A 19,551-nucleotide genomic window follows, 5' to 3' on the forward strand; every position below is an offset into this window, starting at 1 on the left:
TGCCTCCCAGGAACACTTCCTTCATATCCTGGGGTGCCCCAGCATTGCTACTGGCAGAAAATGATGGGAATAAATTAGCTCAGTATGGTAAAAACAAAATTATTGAGCCATCTACAGACCCTGACATTTCCCCTTGCTATCTCAGTATGCAACATTTTAAGTCATATCTTTCCTTGAAAGGATTTAAAGGATTTACTACTCCTTATTTGCTCCAATGTTGGGATGTCCAGGCTTCCTCTGATTGCTCTAAACAGTGAATTTTTCCTCTTCTATTCTTATAAATGCACACTCACACTTTTCTGTGTTTTCTCCTTTATATTGTCACAGAATCCCAGGATGGTCTGAAGGGTTGGAAGGGACCTTAAATCCCATCCAGAGACTCCCCTGCAATGGGCAGGGACACCTACACTGTCCCAGGGTGCTCCAAGCCCTGTGTCCAACCTGGGACACAACTCCAAACCCCAATGTCCATCTTTCAAAGGCACTGACTAGGACCAGCTGACTTCTCAAGCTCTTTTTTTTTTGTTGTTGTTTCTCTTCTCCTGATTAATTTCTTTATGCTCCACAGCACATCTGTTCTTCTGCCCAGCCCCACATTCTGTGCAACATGAGTTTGGTCAGCTTTCCAAAAATCCAACACTGGATCTTCAACATTTGATCAGACAGAGATTCTTTATTTCTTCACTTTATAATTTCTTTTATTTTTTTTTTTTCTGTAAAAACATGCCAATCATCTACTTATGGAGTTCAGCACTCCTCTCACTTTACTGTAATATTTTTTACTCTGAGTTTCTCTTGCCTGATTTAAAGGACAGTATTAAAAATACTGACTGCTTCACAGCCATTTATTGTCTGAAATAAATCCACCTTTTTTTCTATTTCTTTTTTACTAGCTTGCCACATTGCTGGAGGACACAGAACCAAACCTCAGTTATACTCTCAAATTTCAGGAAAATATCAGTTTTGATAGGGAGTTCAACTCCTTCATTCTGCTTCTAAAATTACATTATTAGATCAATTTACTTTTGTTATTGCATTCTCTTTCTTGATCATTTTAATCCAAGGCATCTGGCCCAAATATGTTACATTCAGTGTTGGGTTCTGGTTCAAAAAGAACTAATCACAGACGTGCTGACTCACGTGGAAACCACTTGAAAGCTCAGATTTTATTAGGCTTTAAGACTCCTGCCTTGCATTTTTTAAAACATTGTGATAAGATTATAAAATAGAGAACTTAAAAAAATATCAAGAAATGAGAAACTTTGAGCTTTTGAGGTATAAAAAGAAAGAAAGGCATAAAGTGAGAAGGAATTTCAGGGTGAAAAGAAGCATGATAGCAAATGTTGTAAGAGACTAAAGCATGGGCTCATGAACTGAGAAGGAAATGGAAAGGCACTTGGGGAATCTGCCAAGTATTCTGATTATTAGGAGCACATGGGGACACTTTTTAGCTGCAGATCATTCCCAGTGCAGATTAACTGGGTTTTCTGGGAGCCATGTATGACACTCAGCACAATGGGGAAAGGTGTGAGATTGTTCCATGTTGTGCCATTAGGTGGCATAAAAAATAAATTAAAAATTTAAGAAAGAGAAAGAAAATAAAGGTAAATTGCTTTACTTAGAGCTTGGAGAAGCAAAATTATTGCCCATGGCACCAGCACACTGTGGGAGGACCAAAGCTGAACCATTTTGCTTTGGTGTGTTGCAAAACCAGAATGGAAACAGAAAGTGTTCTAAATATATTCTCCTCTGTTTTGTTTGTTTGTTTGTTTGTTTGTTTTGTTGTGTTTTGTTTTTTATTTATTGGGGGGTGGTGTTTGGTTTGGTTTGGTTTGGTTTGGTTTGGTTTGGTTTGGTTTGGGTTGGGTGGTTTGGGTTGGGTTGGTTTGGTTGGTTTGGGTTTGGTTTGGTTTAGGTTGGTTTGGTTTGTTTGGTTGGTTTGGTTTAGGTTGGTTTGGTTTGGGTTGGTTTGGTTTGAGTTGGTTTGGTTTGGTTTGGTTTGGTTTGGTTTGGTTTGGTTTGGTTTGGTTTGGTTTGGTTTGGGTTGGTTTGGGTTGGTTTGGTTTGGGTTTGGTTTGGTTTGGTTTGGTTTGGTTTGGTTTGGTTTGGTTTGGTTTGGTTTGGTTTGGTTTGGTTTGGTGTGGGTTGGGTTGGGTTGGGTTGGTTTGGGTTGGTTTGGTTTGGTTTGGTTTGGTTTAGGTTGGTTTGGGTTGGTTTGGTTTGGTTTGGTTTGGTTTGGTTTGGTTTGGTTTGGTTTGGTTTGGTTTGGGTTGGGTTGGTTTGGTTTGGTTTGGTTTGGTTTGGTTTGGTTTGGTTTGGTTTGGGTTGGGTTGGTTTGGGTTGGTTTGGTTTGGTTTGGTTTGGTTTGGGTTGGTTTGGTTTGGTTTGGTTTGGTTTGGTTTGGTTTGGTTTGGTTTGGGTTGGTTTGGGTTGGGTTGGGTTGGTTTGGTTTAGGTTGGTTTGGTTTGGTTTGGGTTATGGTTTGGGTTGGTTTGGGTTGGTTTGGTTTGGTTTGGTTTGGTTTGGTTTGTGTTTGGTTGGGTTGGGTTGGTTTGGGTTGGTTTGGTTGGTTTGGTTTGGTTGGTTTAGTTTGGGTTGGTTTGGTTGGTTTGGTTTGGTTTGGTTTGGGTTGGTTTGGTTTGAGTTGGTTTGGTTTGGTTTGGTTTGGTTTGGTTTGGTTGGTTTGGTTTGGGTTGGTTTGGGTTGGTTTGGTTTGGTTTGGTTTGGTTTGGTTTGGTTTGGTTTGGTTTGGTTGGTTTGGTTTGGGTGGTTTGGGTTGGGTTGGGTTGGTTTGGTTTAGGTTGGTTTGGTTTGGTTTGGTTTGGGTTGGTTTGGTTTGGTTTGGTTTGGTTTGGTTTGGTTTGGTTTGGTTTGGGTTGGTTTGGGTTGGGTTGGTTTGGTTTGGTTTGGTTTGGTTTGGTTTGGTTTGGTTTGGTTTGGGTTGGTTTGGGTTGGTTTGGTTTGGTTTGGTTTGGTTTGGGTTTGGTTTGGTTTGGTTTGGTTTGGTTTGGTTTGGTTTGGTTTGGTTTGGTTTGGTTTGGTTTGGGTGGTTTGGGTTGGGTTGGGTTGGTTTGGTTTGGTTTGGTTTGGTTTGGTTTGGTTTGGTTTAGGTGGTTTGGGTTGGGTTGGTTTGGTTTGCCTTGGTTTGGGTTTGGTTTGGGTTTTGGTTTGGTTTGGTTTGGGTGGTTTGGTTGGTTTGGTTTGGTTTGGTTTGGTTTGGTTTGGGTGGTTTGGGTTGGTTTGGTTTGGTTTGGTTTGGGGTTTTTTTGCTTGGTTGGTTGGTTGGTTGTTTTGGTTTGTTTTTTTTAAATTTTAAACTGTTCTGTTTAGATTGACCTGCTCATCCCTACGAAGATCACTGGGATAATCACCCAAGGAGCCAAAGATTTTGGCCACGTCCAGTTTGTGGGGTCCTACAAGCTTGCTTACAGCAACGATGGGGAGCACTGGAAAATATACCAGGATGAGAAGCAGAAGAAGGACAAGGTAAAGCAAAGAGAAAAATTGTTATTTTGGTTGTGGTAACACCACTGGTGAGATCCTGCATATTGTTGCTTTGGGTTCCATATTCATGGGATCCCCCAGGCTGGAGTCAGGGTGAATAAAAGAGTCACATAACACAATGACATTCACAGTGCAGAGATATCACACCCACCAGGGCCATGCACCTGATTTTATGCTGTTAAATTCAGGGCATAAAACTTTACAGTTCTCCATTAATCAGAGCTATTTCTTCATTTAACTCTAGAGCAGAAAGTGTAAAAATAGTAGTATATTTTTATATTAAAATTTTAAAAAAGAGTGTTTCAATGCATTTTTTTGTTAAATATGAATTACTTTCAATGATTTCCTGTGAAGCACATCCTTGTTACCCAGCCATTCTGGACATTCTGGATTTTTATTTTTTTTTCCTGGAAGTTAATGGCTAGGGTTTCAAATACCCCCTGAAAATATTATTTTTATTATGCTATAAAATGAATAAGAAACATAAAAAAAGTTTCACGACTTCCTCTGCAAATGTTTAATGAGAGGCATAGGGAAAGTATGTTTACTGATTGATTTATCTGTAAGCATTTAACTTTTCTCTCAGTATTCATCATACCTTTCCTTTAAACTGTGTAACACTTTTGTACTGCAGATACCTGAATTTCATAATAACATCTGTTAAGAAAAATATTACACATATGTGTCGCTTGGGGAAATGTTAACCAAGATGACAAAATGTGAATTATTTATTAAGTGTCTTAGTGGGGTTATGTCTGATTGAAACAAAAGATAAATTTATTGAAATGCCAGATGGCTGATGCATCTGATAACATCTCAAATCTGGGTATTCAGGGTGATAAATGTTCAGACTTCCACTTAAATTTCGTAGGATAAATAAAAATTCTTCAGGAAATAAACCAACACATTCTTCACATAAGTCAATTAAATTAACTTTCTTTCAAACAGTGAGAAAACTTTTGATATGCATTGAAATGTGTTGTGTGAGTACAGGGAGCCCTCCTGATGAAGGGTTAGACAGCTGCATCTCCCACATTGCACAGATTTTTAACTGATTGATTAAATGTCATTTATTAGTTGGTTCCTGTCTGAATTGTCAGGCCTGCCATCCATGACTCTGTGAATTCCCCCTCCTGAAACCCAAATGTCACCTCACTGTGGCTTTAACCCAAACTGAGATTTTTTTTTTATTATTATTATTATTTTTTTCCTAAAGGATTTTAGATAGGGAAAACAGAATCAGTTGGTTTAGCCACCTGGCTCAGAAGGTTCTGACACCAATATTGTCTTTATGTCTGGTGTAACTGGTTGCCAGATAAAAATTGGAAATAAACAGCTCACCTTTCTCAGGCATACCACAAATGCATTCAATTTGAGTGACACACATCCTATTTTAAATCCCTGGCATTAAAAAAAAAGAGGGAAAAGTTCTGCTGTGAAAGAAATGTCTTTTCTAAGCCAAACTTGTGCTGTGAATGCTTGCATTAATTTTACTGTAAAGGAGAACTTGGGTTGGAGTCCCTGGTGATAACACAGTCACAGCAAATCTAAAAGAAGATGCACTCTGACTTAAAGCACTGTTCCAGTCTACATTTGTTTGTACCATTGGCCAAAGCAATTAAATTGTTTTTGCTTTCTTCTTTAGATGGATTGTTAATTGCTACACACATATTCCATTAGGAACAATGGAAAACTCTTAATTGTTGTCTCATTTAAACACATCACTCCCTGTATTAATTAACATCCCTGAGAATAAAATAGATGCATCATTTTATTGTGGTCCTTTAGCAAGTCAAGCTCGATTAAAAGCACAACAAGATCAAATGCTCTTCACTGAAAATTAAAAGTTAGGATTTCTGAATGCAATTTGTATGAAATAAACAAGTTGACTTGATTTGAGTCTAGACCTCAGCCTTTGCTACACAAACATCAAACTAAAATATCTGTTCAAATTTCAGAGCTCAGGCTTATCCATTCACTGTCCTTCATCTCAGACAAGGCTGTTCCATCCTTTATCAGGTTATTGTTAGGAATGTTCCAAGAGACAGATCATGATGGAAATTCTATAAGCAGTCAGCTCCAGTGTTTAAATATCCTCTGAAGTGGAAAGGTGGCTTATCCACCCTGTCCTCAGAGGACACAAAAACCTGATTTTGTCTTCATTTTTTTTATGTTTGTTTCAATTGGAGGACTTCAACCTGCTTCTTAGTTTCCATCACCCATTTCATGGCTAAGAACACATAAATTTCTTCAGCCAGAGGAATGGAGTGTCACCCAGTAAATCCTTTTTTTGACACCAAACCCCTGCTCACCACTCCAGCAGGGTGGATGCAGTGCTCCCAAGGGATTTTCCCACTGGATAAAAACCCTGGATGTGTGCACTGGGACAGAAATCTAAATAAAAATGAATGTACCTCATCCATGAGGACCAGGAGAGGGACAGCACCACTGGTCCTGTCTGACTTTACCACCTTTGCACAGGATCCACTGCAATTTCTTTATCTTAAGGTAAAGAAAAGATCTTCAAGGTAAAGAAAGGTCTTGCTCCCATATGCAAGAAAACTGTGAAAGAAACCAAGTTTTCATAGCAAAATGAAAATTTTGTGTATGTTACATCTGTTTCCAGGAGATACAGGAGGGAGGTAGAAGGCAGATATCAACAACTATCAACAGCAGCAAGAATGAGTTATTCCTATTTTACCCTCATTAGTTTAATTATTAACTGAATGTCTTGATTTATTCTATGAAGGATAGAAGACATAGATTTCTTATTTCTCCTGCTGGTGATTTATTCACACTGTACTTATCCTGTGATCCTTGTTTAATCTTTAAAAAAGTTTAGGGGAAAGGTGGCTCCAAAACGTTTCAGGGAAAGGAAGACAGGAAGAAAGGAAAAAAAACAAAAAAAAGAAAACTTTTAAAGTCTGTAACTTTAAAGTTACAGACACAACAATTCTGGAGATATTGGTAGGCTGGTAATAATGATTTTTGGGTGAATATTGTGACTTTATAATGATATTGTGACTTTATAATTTAGACAAGAGCTGAGAATTTAATCCCATCTGGTGCTTAGCATCTCACTGCTGATGTGTTTTCAGGATGAGTCCTGACACATCAGCAGATCTCACTGAATTCCTGGGGCTGTTCACTTATCCCTCATCATCATTTCTGGAAGTTCATTTACGAAGGAGAAAATAACTGGTCTCTTGTATAATATTGCATACATTGTATTTTATTAAAATATTTGTATAAACACATAGAGTATCATCACTTACACACTGTGTGCAGCCTGTAAATTGGGTCAGTCCTTAACAAAAGAGTGGTTTAGAGGAGAAGGAAATAGGGTGTTCAGTTTTTTGCACTATTTCACATGGAAAAGCTGTTCCAAGAACTGTGTCTCCTGCCTGGCTTCTGCTGTTTTAATGGCCAGTCATTTCTTTTCACATCTGTGCTGAATTCCTGAGTGCAGACAGAAAAGTTACTGGGAGAAAAAAAAAAAAAAAAAAAAAAAAAGGAAAAGTAAAAAGCAAATGGAGCCTTTTTCATTCATTTTAAATAGTTTGAATGAGTTGCCTGGAAAAAATATGAAAGCTTTGCCTGTTGCTGTCAAGAAGAAAAATAAATTACATTGCAGGCTGTCACACAGGAAGAAAATATATTTTAGAAACAGGACCAGAGCTAATAGCTATCTTGTTCTTCTCAACTAGAGGTCAGTAGCTCACTGTGCCTCCAGAGCTGAGGATGTCCAAACCAAATCTGACCTTTTTCTTTTTTTTTTTTGTCTTTTCCTTTTTTTTTTTTTTTTTTAATCACATTCCACATGTGATTTATAAATTGCACAGCCTGCTGTAGGTAACTCAGGGCCAGCTGCAGTGTCAAATGGCATTTCAGAGGCTGTTTTTTTTGCAGGAGGATGAGAACATTTGAAAGCAGCCTAAAGGAGTCTGGCAGTCTGCAGCACTGCCAGTCATCACCAGCCATCAGCAGTGCAATTAACTGCAGGTAGACAACAGCCAGGATGCAAATGGACACTGGGTTTGTGCACAAAATGATGAAACTAGCTACAATTCACACATTTCTGAATGTACAGCCCATTGCCAGGCTGAGAGGAGACAGGAACCTGCTTGTGAAAGAAAAGTCAGATCATGTCAGGTTAAAAATCTTTCTGCTAGATTTGCTAAGCTTTTTCTTCTAATGATTTTTAATTGTTATAACACCTGGTTTACACTGACAGATTCAATTCCTGCATATAATCTACATGCTTGGCACAGGTAATGATTTTTTTTAGTAATATTACTTAAATTATTACTATAATTTAATAGTATATATATACTATAATTTAATATAATTTAATAACTATAATACCATCTGCAATGACAGTTGTAATTTCTAATCTAAGTCACTGTTTTATCTGCACTGGTTTAAATTATGAGTGACTTCCACTACTTTGAGCTGAGTTATCATGATTTGTGTCAGGTGAGGATCTATCTATGCTCATCTCTCTCCCTCACACCACACCAAAAGCTGGGGGAAGACAAAATGAGCAAAAGACAAATTGCTCAGATTAACAAGCTACTTGAATTTCAGCAAGCATTTCTGGAGGAAGGTTGGTCCTCAAAATATCTTTCTTTCTGGCTTTGAAAAAAGTGGATTAAATGCCCATTTTTGTAGCATCAACATGTAGATCAGATGGGAAAGACAGGTTGAGAATGTAAGAGTATGTTTCATATGTTTAAAAGTTTTATCTCCCTCTGTCTGCTCTGAACACAAAGAAATAGTAAAGGCTGTGTAAAGACATTCATGGATATATTTATGCACTTTATGTATAGTAACTGAGGGAAAAAATGTCTTCTTCTCCCCTTTTTTTCTCCAAAAATGCATGTCCCCAGAAACACATCCATGTGCCACCTTTATTTTTCTGAATATTGAGATGTTCTGCATTGAATCAAACTCCAAACAGGAGCCATGACTGGATATTCTTTATAAAATATTCGTCCTCCTATATGAGCAGGATTGACTGCTCCATGAAAGAACATTTTTAAAATATTCTGCTCAGTGTGAAAGATGTTGTTAAGGTAGAGCAGACAACATTCCTTTCCCCAAGCTGCTAATCCTCAGGTATTTCTCCTAAATTATTCTGTTTTAGAACAGTTTTCTTTTTAAAATTCTAATCAATTTATATTGTCATTATCTGGATTTTCTGCTAATGCCACAAAACACTTTGTTTATGTAGGAAAATCTCACTGAATGTTTGAAATCAAGACATTCAAATTGCTTGCTGGACAGAAATATAAACAAGAACTGTTTATATTTCAGATTTTCAGCAGGGAATATCAGTATCTATTTTCCTGGCTTTCACTCTTTTTTTTTTTTTTTCCCCATAAATAATAATGAATAAAGTTACCATATTTAAAATCACAGCAGCAAGCATTTTCTGGATTTTTTTTTTTTAGCAGCAGCTGAAAGAGACTGAGTTACAGAAGAGCTACACCTGGGTGTGGATGGTCTGTGTGTGTAAAACTGCTAGGGCTGCTGAGTAAATATTCCTGCAGTGTTTTGCAGACTGACATAAACAGATACAGACACTGCAAAATCTGAAACATTCTACAAGAGGGTCTCCAAAAAGCAGGAGCTTTTCGATCCACTTGTACAAAAGAAAAGTCACCTTGTAACGTGGCAGCCACTGGGTTTGGGGAGGGTGAAGCTCTGTCCAAAAAGAAGGAGAATCCTTAGTAGATGACCAGGAAATTGGAATGATGCCTTAGGATTTTGGCTTTTGTATTTTCATAATACAAAATATAATACTGCAGTTCTTTAGTGTATAACTCTAACTCCAAACTCCACACCCAGTGCTGCTGCTGCTCTCCCATTTTGTCAGACACAACAATTCCTCTCCAGGCTGGGAATCAAGGACACCTCACTGCCTCAGGGCCTACAAGTGTAAATAAAAGTGATTTGGGGGGAGCAAACTTGGGATTAATTACCTCATTACCTGAAGCTGTAATTGGGAGATTAACCTCAATGTGCAAATGGACCAAATTTATAAAAGAGTGAAAACTTGTGACCTGTGGTCCATTTTGGGTGCAGCCCCTGGGGGTCTTTGTCTGCCCTAAATGTACTTGAAGGCCCTTCAATAAACAGAACTGATGTTTATTCCCTTAATTTTGTCTGCCCTCTGCTTTCAGGCAGTCCCAAAAAGGCACCAGGAAAAGTGAGGTTGTTATTCTTCCCTGGTGCCCTTTCCCAGCTCTGATTTTATTTTTCTATCCCTGTCCTTAACAGCCCCAGCTGTTTCTCCCCCTCTCAATTTATCTGATCTTTAGCAGTGGTTAAAGGCTGTGGAAGCTGTACCAGGGTTTAATTATGTGTTGAAAGGGGAGCTGTGACCTTTAGCTGGCTGCAGAGGACCCTGCTCTCATTGCCTGTCCCCACTGCAATATTCCCTGCTATCCATCCTCCCCACTTTAGGCTTTACAGACATCTACACTATCTTCTCTCAGCCTGCAGAGACTTATCTGTTTAATAACTCCCCAAAAACCCACTTCTTTTTGCTGCTTTTTTCTCTGTGCTTGCTGTTTTGGGTGAGTGCAGGATCTGCACTCACCCAAAGCTGAAAATGAAGGTGTGCACTGAGACATTGATAATTTACATTCTGGATTTTATTTCTTGAGCACAAATCACCCTGGGGTTATTTCATCATTGTGATTTTTTTTTTTTTTTTTTTTTTTTTTTTTTTTTACATAGAGCATTGTATTGTAATTCCAATATCAGCCTCTGAAATCTTAAAAAAAAAAAAAATCATGGCAGTTTTCAGAGCTATCCTGAAAAAAACTGCTCAGAAACAATTGTGAGGAATGGTCATTGAGAGGCATCAGCTTTTCAAGGGTTTTAATTGCTCTGGTGGTTTATTCAGTATTGACTGCTTGGGCATAAAGCAACAGATAGGTAAAGAAACTTTTAGCTACAGAAATAGCTTTTTTTTTTTCCTACTGATAAGTCATGTTTTGTCCTTTGTGCTCCCTGTTCCTTCCAAATTCTTTCACTCCACTAGTGAATTGAGGCTAAAGGAAAATGAAGAGTGGGAAAGGATGTAGATTTTTCCCAAAAAGAAATTTGCCATGGGGCTACAGAAAAAAAGCAGTAAATGTCTGTTAGAATGTTATATTTCATGCAGGTCACATTTGTGGATGCTGGCACTGCTTCCCTTACTTTCTGATAAATTTATTTCCCTAAAATCCTTCTTCTGATCTAGCACATTTGCTTAACTTTTGAAACTAGATCTTGAATTTTGAGGGAAGGTGTATTTTGTATTTGCATAAAATAACCTCTGAGATGTGTTAGACTTCAAGTGATAATGAAATTATGCATGAGTTACAAATAAAATTTAATTCTTGTTTTCATGCTGTAAGTAAATGACATAATCCTCCCTCCTTCAGCTGTATTTGTTGCTGGTTTTGCATCACATAATTTTATTTATCTTGCATATCTACATGCAGATATGAACATTGGAGCTGTAGGGAAGTTCCTTTGTTGTCTAGCCTGGCAAAAAATATCAACAGATATTTCACATGCATGTGCAAGAAATAAAATTAAAACACAAAAACAAAACAAAACCACAAAAAACCCACAAACAAAAAAAACTTTAAAGCTTTCCTTGCTGCATTTTGGGTTTTTTGAGGTGCCAGAGTAATTTCAATTATGAACTTAGTGCTTGTTGTCTTTTTCTACAAATTAAACTGGACTTGAGGTGCAAACCTTGTTAGTCCAAGCTACTGCTGATTTATGTATCAGCACTGTACTTGGGCAGCAAACAATTTTCCCTAAATAATTTGGCTTTGTTGTTTTTTTTTTTTTCCTTATGCTCACAAAACTAATATTTCTGTGGTCATTTTCTCTGCTACTTTACCCATCTATCAGAACTCCCACATCCTTTCATGCTCCTACCTCTTTTTTGTGATGGCAGACAAGAAAGGGAAATCCATCATTTGTAAAAGAGCATCACCTGGGGAGGGGACAGATTTTGCTTGATGTCCTGAAAGGACAGCACTGGAGAGAAGCTTCCAAAATCCAAAGAGGTGCAGTGTGGAGACCAAACAGCTTTGTGGACACAAAGGAACCAGAGTCAGGGCTAAAATGTTAGATCAGCCACCTTGGACTTCAAACTCCGATATTTTCCAGAGAACTTCTAGGAAACCTGTAATTCTGCATTAATTCAGCCATATAAGCACTTCTCCAGGAGGTCCACATTCTTCTCTGCATGATGCAAACGACAGTCATTCATTTCAAGTGGAAAAGCCATCAGGTTCAGTTTTTACAAATGAAAAGTGAATTGGCTGACATTTTAAGAGAATGAATATTCCCCATAAAAACTGAAAATAACCCAAGGGGATAATCTGATCATTTTGCCAAAAATTGGTGCTGTGGCCTTTGAATTTAAATAGTGGCTGGCAGGGGGAAAATCTGGCACTGATTTATGACGGATAGAAGTTTTATAACTCACTTTTGTGTGGGTTAACCAATACAGGTGGAAATAGGATCATAACATGCACTGTACTGGGCTAGGATGCTTTACTTTTATCACAGCTTGATGCCCTTAATTCATCTCCTGGCTTTTGTCTGACATGAGAAGATAATATCCTTGATAATCACCAGTTTTACAAGGGTTTGCATAGTTGCACCCCGGCTACGTTCAAAACTGACACAATAAAAATTCTTAACTTTAATTATTAATGTTATTTCCTTGGAAACAGTAACAGGATCTCCTGGGATTAATTTGAGATGGTACAAATGCCAAGTAAAAAGACATTTAATTTTTTAAATGTTAATGATGTTTTGTGTAACTTTCAGAGCGTGGCGGAGCCGCGGGTGAAGCTTTGAGTGGAAGGTTCTACCTGCACCAGGGCTGAGTGTGAATGAATCACAAGGTTCTTAGGAGAGGCAGGAATCACAGATTTGGTTTGGAAGGGACCTTAAAACCCATACAGTGGGCAGGGACACCTCCCACTGTCCCAGGCTGCTCCAAGCCCCATCCAGCCTGGCCTTGGGCACTGCCAGGGATCCAGGGGTAGCCACAGCAGCACTGGGCACCCTGTGCCAGCCCTGCCCACCCTCACAGCATCCTAAAACCTAATCCACACCTTCTCTTTGCCACTTTAAACCTTAAGTTTAAACAGCATTAAAAGCTGTGATAAAAAAGCTGCGATCCAAAGACGCGATAAAAATTCACCGCGGAATCAGAGCCCCCACCACGGGCTGAGCGACCCTCAAAACCCTCCCCAGGCATTCCAGGGGGGGAAGGCTGAACTGAAAACCCTGCTCTGTGCCTCCCCTGCAGGTGTTCCAGGGGAACTTTGACAACGACACGCACCGCAAGAACGTCATCGAGCCGCCGATCCACGCGCGGCACGTGCGCATCCTGCCCTGGTCGTGGTACGGCCGCATCACCCTGCGCTCCGAGCTGCTGGGCTGTGCAGCCGAGGACTGAGCCCTGCTGCTGCTCCAGACAAGCCTGTAGGATGCTGAGTGGGGTTTTCCTTTCCATGAACCAGTGCTCGCTCATTTTTGTGGTAGGCCGCTAGCTGTCTTTCGCCAGGAGGTCTAAGCCTGCCCTTTTAAAACGATCCGATCCGAGTTTGGTTTGTTTTGGTTTTGGTTTTTTTGTTATTTTTGCCCTTGAAATCTTGTTGGTGTTGTCCCTTCTGCTGTGGAATTATCCTCCTAGCTCTCCTTTGAGTTGTGCACCACCGGTTGAAAAGTGTTGAGGGAAAAGAGAAAAAGAAAAAAAAAACAAAAAAAAAAAACAAGAAACAGCAGCATCCTTTTTACAAGGGGAAGAGAAATAGTGTGAGGAAGCTCATTTGCAGCTTCAGGAACATTGGTCTGACGAGTTCTCCATAAATCATACCGTCATCTTACTTGCAAAAAGTGATACTGCGGCTTTTAGCAATAAGTTTACTTGGGGATGACTGCATTATAGAAATTGTGCCTATCAAACACTGTCAGTTCTTATGACATATATTTTGGGAAATTCTCCGTGGTACTGTGAAGCACAGTACCTGTGATGTTAGGAGCTACCTTTCACCACTTTCATCCAGACAGCAGAGTCCAAGCACCTGGAGGGTTTTCCTAACTGCCCCATTTTCCTTCTCTATTCTGCATGCTGTACAACACAGCCTCCATCTTTTCTGTTTAGTATCACACTGCTGGTGTTGTTTTCCTTGGAAGACGTCACCTGTTTGCATATGTAACCAAATCAGTGTTTTATGAAGCTAATGAATTTGCCAAAGTTTATGCATTTGCAAAGTTTCTGCGCATTTTTCACGGAGACTAAGGTGAGGCACCAGGGTACCTGTGGTGCCCCACCTTGGGTGCCCACACAGTGCATCAGAAATCCCATTCCAGCATTGTCTGCCCAGGGGTGAGCACACAGCCCTAGACTGTGATCTGCCCACCCCATTACTGCTTTCTGAATTCCTTTGAGGAGGAAAATGTGGGGTGAAGGAACCAGGTGCTAAGAGACACACAGGAGGAACAGCCCCCTTACTGCCAGGAAACCCTCTCTCTCTTTAGGCTCTTCCTAAAGTCACAGCTTTCCTCCCCAAGAGGTAAGAGGTGATGTAGGAGCACAGCAGAGTCTGGCCCTTGTCACCCTCTGCTCCTAAAAAAAACTCTTTTCAGGCACACACCAGTGAGCCACGAGGAGGCTGTTTCCTGTCGTGCCCCATCTCCAGGAATGCTTCACACACAGCATGATAGCACCCCCAGTTTAAAAACTAGCTTACAGGAGGAAAAGTGGAGTAGCAAGAGGAGACATTCTGTCCCATGCCTCTGTTTCCCCTGCTGATTGAGACACCAGTACCAACCTTTGAAGAGCAGTCCAAGTTCCCTTGGAGCAAAGTGCTCTGTGACCACTTTAGAGCAGCACCTCAGTCTAAAAAAGACCCTGGGACAGGGAGTGAGGGGACATTTTATGTTACCTGAAACAACAGCACTTGGGATTACTGCCAACCTTTTCATTTCACAACATGCTGACATGGAGAGAAAGAGAGAATGAGAGAGAGAGAGATGCAGCTGCATGTTTTAGAAAATGTCACTGAACTTATACTTTCTGTCACTGTTCCATTCTCACCAAAACTCTGAAGTATGAACTTGGGCACTGCTTCCCAGGCCAGCAGCTAGCTGGCCCACAATCTGCAAAGGGCAAAGTTTACCTTGGAAACAAAATGGTTTGGATTTCAAAAAAAAAAAACCTGCATTTAATCACACATTCTCCACCACAGACTAAATATATATATTATCCATTGAACTGTGAAAGACTCTAGAATAGCAGCCAGGAATTTTACATACAAGAATTGGGGATATAATGGTGGCGGTTTTCTGATAGTGTCACTTAAACTGTCACATTTTAGCAAACAGAACACCCTGCCTCTACAAAATGACTTAATCCTTAAACTGTATTTATACAAGTATTTATTTTATAAGGCTTAGACATTTAAAGACTTCTAAAGAAGAGTCCTGTAAAGGTAAAAGTATGTGTAAGAAATGTTGAGGTCCTGTGCAACACTGCTAAGTTTGTTCTTTATTTTTTACTTTGTGCTGCATAACAAAAGCCACTAGACTGTTACTGTCTTGTCTGTAACTGTGTTAACAGCATTCCTTAATGATGTATATATGGAGTGGTCTTCAAGCAAAAGGAGCAATTTTAAAGAGAAAGTCAATCACTTTGGTGGTACTTCTAATGAGAAAAAAAAAAAAAATCTGAATAATGGAGGACAAGTCTGTCCCCACATTATTTTGCAATTTAGGCTTTAGGTTAAAAAAAATTAAAAACTAGTAACATTTATCTCTTTAGGGTGAACACACACATTATTTTAAGAGGTTTAAATACATTTTCCTATTATGGGAGAGCAGTTGACCCTAAAATTAATTACAGATATGAAGAATAGCACGTAGATATTTCTAACTGACTGTATCCAAAAAACCAGAAGGCCATTTCATAAAATTAGACTTCCTAGTTTAAAAACTTGTGTTAATGTTCTTTTGAAATATTTGACTTGTGTTCTTAATGTTGGGGGAAGGGGGGGGTTCATGTTATTCATCTTTTGTGACTTCAGTTTTGCTTTTAAGTAATATTTCTTGGTTTAGTAAATTAATTGTAATCCCTTCATCTGCATACAGAGCTTTTGTGTAATGTAGGACAGTAATTTTAATTTGGTATTAATTTTGTGTTGAGCATTTTCACCCTTGTGTCCTGTGTCAGCTGCCAGCAGTCTTCACAGCCTGCTGGGATGGCTCCATACCTTGTGATAATACTCCATGAAAATTAATTTAAAAAGTCGTATATCTGATGCCCTTACCATTTCAACCTGTGTGCCAGGAGTTTTTCCAATGACATTATGCATCAGATGCCAAAAGGTCTTCTTGGAATGGCATTTCCAGCACCAAATTCTGCACCCAGTGTCTGCACCATCAGTCTGAAATAGCTCTTGGTTTAAGTGGAATCCTTCAGATTTAACAAAGCAGGTGGGAATCAGGGGATAGAATTAAACTTTTCCCCCTTTGATTCTATTTTGTTGTCTAGGTGCATACCATTGCCATAACAGGCAAGTCATAAATTAACTGTTCTCTCCCAGTGAAAGCAACCAGCCCCAGAAAACAGAAGTGCAGGACAGGAGATGTCTGGAGAAAAACTCGGAAATGATCCTCAACTTCTGTACTAATTGTTAGCAATGACATTGAACAAGGCCAGAAGTGTTCCCCTAATTAAATTTCACCCTGAACCAGTAAAGTATTTGTAGGCAGGCTTCACCTTTATGTTGCTGGGTAATGTGCTGAGTTTATAGCCTGGGAAATAAAGGACTGGCACGAGGCTCCTTTTAATCGGCGCTAAGGGCCCGTCGCCTCAACTGGCTCTGGATCTGAGGTTGACTTTCTCTTTTGGAATGGCTGCATACAAATTAAGTGTCAGTTTTGAAGACTAAGGATACTAACTGAGTGTACCTTTGCTATACAACCAATGTGAACTATAATATTCAGTGCTGGCTTCTGATGTGTCAGTAAGTACAGAAGTATCTCGGACACAAACGACCTTTGCAACCTTTCAAGCTGTGTGATATTCAAATGGTTTTGTATATACCTAAATCATGTAGAGCAATGTAAAACCAGTACGACCTTGTCTAGTCTTCAAACTTAACAATAAAACTTTTGAAAAATGAGGTGGCTTTCTTGAAGCTGTTGTATGGGAACACCTTGAAGGGGGCGCGACCGGTCCCGCTGGCGGCAGATGTGGAGCAGAGATATGACATGGTGTTTTCCTGGATTCATCCACGGGGTTTTTGTGGTAGGTAAGTTTGTTTCTAGCAAAATCAGCAGTTTTCAGTGGTGCTGTGCTCCCCTCAATGTGCTCCCTTTGTTCTTCCAGATTAAAAAAACCCAAAACCTTTGTAGGTTTGAACGAGCATAAAAATATTTTTTTTCCCCATCACGCTGCTCTTTGAATGAGCACCAGAAATGGAAAATGACAATTTCATTCCCTGTAAGTCATATTTCCTGGGATATTTATCAGCTCTTATCCTCTCTCCTCCACTCCTGCATAGGCAAATTAATTTCTGAGAAGATAAGGAGTGGCTGCAGCCCAGACTTGTTATGAGATGCCTCAGCAGAGCTGGTGTTTGCTCACATTCTTGCCCCTTTTCTCTTTTATTTGCTGTGCAGCCTGCTCCCCAAAATGTCTTTTATTAGTTAACTCTATAATTTCAACTCCTGAAGAAGTTTCAAAATACAAGTAGCACATGAAAAAGCCATTTGCTCCCAAACAATTTAAACAATTAAACTACATTAAAATATTCTGAAGAGACATGAAGCTTCAGTGGTTTACACCTTGAATGAGCCCATAAATACACATCCTTTTGTTTTATAATGGTTTCAGCTTGTGTCCCTTCTCCAAAAGTCATCTTTTAGAGACAAAAACCATCCACAAGCACTCACTGGTGACAGTCTCTGCCCAACATGCAGTCTCAACACTCAACATTCACTCCAGCATGTTGTCATTCAGCAGAAAAGTCACAAAATTGCAATTTTCCCTTATTACATATCTCTGCCAGTCAAAAAAAATGGGAATACAATGCTGCACAAAAGAAGAGGAGTACTTTTGGAGAATGATGGCTGAATATTAGCACCTCAGTCACAAATTTCTGCATCTTGAAGTTTTCTGACTTTTGGCTATAAATTGCAGCTGTTTCACTGAGCAATGGGGACTTCTCCTGAAGAACTGGAAGTGGTTTTTTACATTCTTCTTAACATATATCCCCAGAATTCCCCAGGAATTCTGGTGAAGACAGTGAGAGAAAATAATAAGTAAGTCTCTTCAGAATAACAACAATTTATCAATGTCCATCCTCCCTGTTGCTAATGATCTGAAGAGATTAACATGAGTATCCACACTCTACATCATCATCAAATAAGTAGTCTCTGTGGTAAACACAGTGACACTCATTTTATACCTTAGATTTAAAAGGAGGAGGTCAATCTGTTCACTTAGTGATTACTAAGTGACCTGTGATCACTTCTTAGTCTTAGAAATCAACTAGGACAAATTAGGAGATAATTTTTAAATAAGACTAAATAAAGACAATTTCACTGATCCCAAAGTATTTTCTTATTTATATAATTTGCATAATTTTCTTAATAGAGGGATACACTTTATACTGCACAAGACTGCTTGAGATTAAGAATCTAAAATATAAAAGGCAGAATTGCACAAATCTTTGTTGTGTAGATTTATGATTGCAATTATTGCAAATTGGCATTCAGTGATACCTATATCACTGTAAATATATATTTTTAAATTCTACTGAGTGGGACAACATAGAAACATGCTTTGTTCTCACACTTTAGCTTGCTAGGAATGCAGCAAAATGTATTTTACCAGTGTATGTGAGCAAGAATAAGATGTGTTTTATGTAGTTTATATAAAACTGGAATTAGGCTCCACATGTGTGGGAGTGTACAGGAAGTATGAACCACCTGGTGAAACACAGGTGAGGCACAGGAGGTGGGGAGGACAGGCAGAGCACAACCTCTTTGTCACAATAATATTCCTTTCTCTGGTTTGCCAGCTGGTGGGCTGTGGTCACACATCAGATGATGTGTCAGCAGGCACACTTCTCACTAGATGGAGGAAATCAACCCTCAAAATACACTAGGAAAGATCACTGATCATTTGCATCAGACTGGAAAATCAAAAAGCAGACTAAATGAACGTGTTTGTTTCCTGGGATACTGTGAGAGGTCGGCAGGAGCTGTGGAGAAATGTGTTGTGCTGCCTTGGCCACAATAAATGCAATGAAGTACAACAGACTGCATAAAAAATGCATGTGATGCATCGAGGCAAGATCAAAGGGCCCCTAAAAAGTGATACATGCTATTTTCTGATGAAAATGTCAGACAGTTTGTGCTATGGTCTGACACACTGCAGGCTTGATGGGATGGATTTCCCCTTCTAAAGTTTCTGGGGGAGGGGAGCCTCAGTTAAAGGCTCTTTAGGAAAGGCAGGAAGAGGACACAAGGAGAGGGCCCCACCTCTCATCAAAACCAGCTGGAGTTCATGGAGCTCTGCTGGGATGGGTGAGGAGATGACAAAGAGCTCGCAGGGAGGGCAGGGACAGGTGAGATTGTAGCAGGGGTCTGCCAAGAGCAGGCACAGGTGACAGGGTGGCAGGGATGTGCCACAGACTGCAGGAAGAGTTGATGAGCCCGTCTAGGTACAGATTGGAGCAGCATTGTTTTCACAAACCCTGGTCTACAAGAAGCAATTCAACCACCCCAAATAAGAGTCATGGGTTGGGTTGGGTTGGGTTGGGTTGGGTTGGGCTGGGTTGGTTGGGTTGGGTTGGGTTGGTTGGGTTGGGTTGGGTTGGGTTGGGTTGAATTGGGTTGGGTTGGGTTGGGTTGAATTGGGTTGGGTTGGGTTGGGTTGGGTTGGGTTGGTTGGGTTGGGTTGGGTTGGGTTGGTTGGGTTGGGTTGGGTTGGGTTGGGTTGGTTGGGTT

At 39.8% G+C, this 19,551-nt stretch overlaps 1 protein-coding gene across 2 annotated transcripts in view; it reads left to right on the forward strand.

Annotated features, from left to right (window-relative positions):
* The window catches only part of EDIL3 (EGF like repeats and discoidin domains 3), a 236,791-nt gene extending 220,073 nt beyond the window's left edge, over positions 1 to 16,718 (forward strand). For both annotated transcript variants that reach the window (XM_056513351.1, XM_056513352.1), the window contains 2 exons: positions 3,331 to 3,486; positions 12,839 to 16,718. In XM_056513351.1, the coding sequence (XP_056369326.1) occupies positions 3,331 to 3,486; positions 12,839 to 12,988 (306 nt within the window). In that variant the 3' untranslated portion in view covers positions 12,989 to 16,718. The remainder of the gene's footprint in view (positions 1 to 3,330; positions 3,487 to 12,838) is intronic.
* Positions 16,719 to 19,551: the final 2,833 nt, after the last annotated feature.

The sequence above is a fragment of the Oenanthe melanoleuca genome, chromosome Z, assembly GCF_029582105.1.
Source record: "Oenanthe melanoleuca isolate GR-GAL-2019-014 chromosome Z, OMel1.0, whole genome shotgun sequence".
Classification (NCBI taxonomy): domain Eukaryota; kingdom Metazoa; phylum Chordata; class Aves; order Passeriformes; family Muscicapidae; genus Oenanthe; species Oenanthe melanoleuca.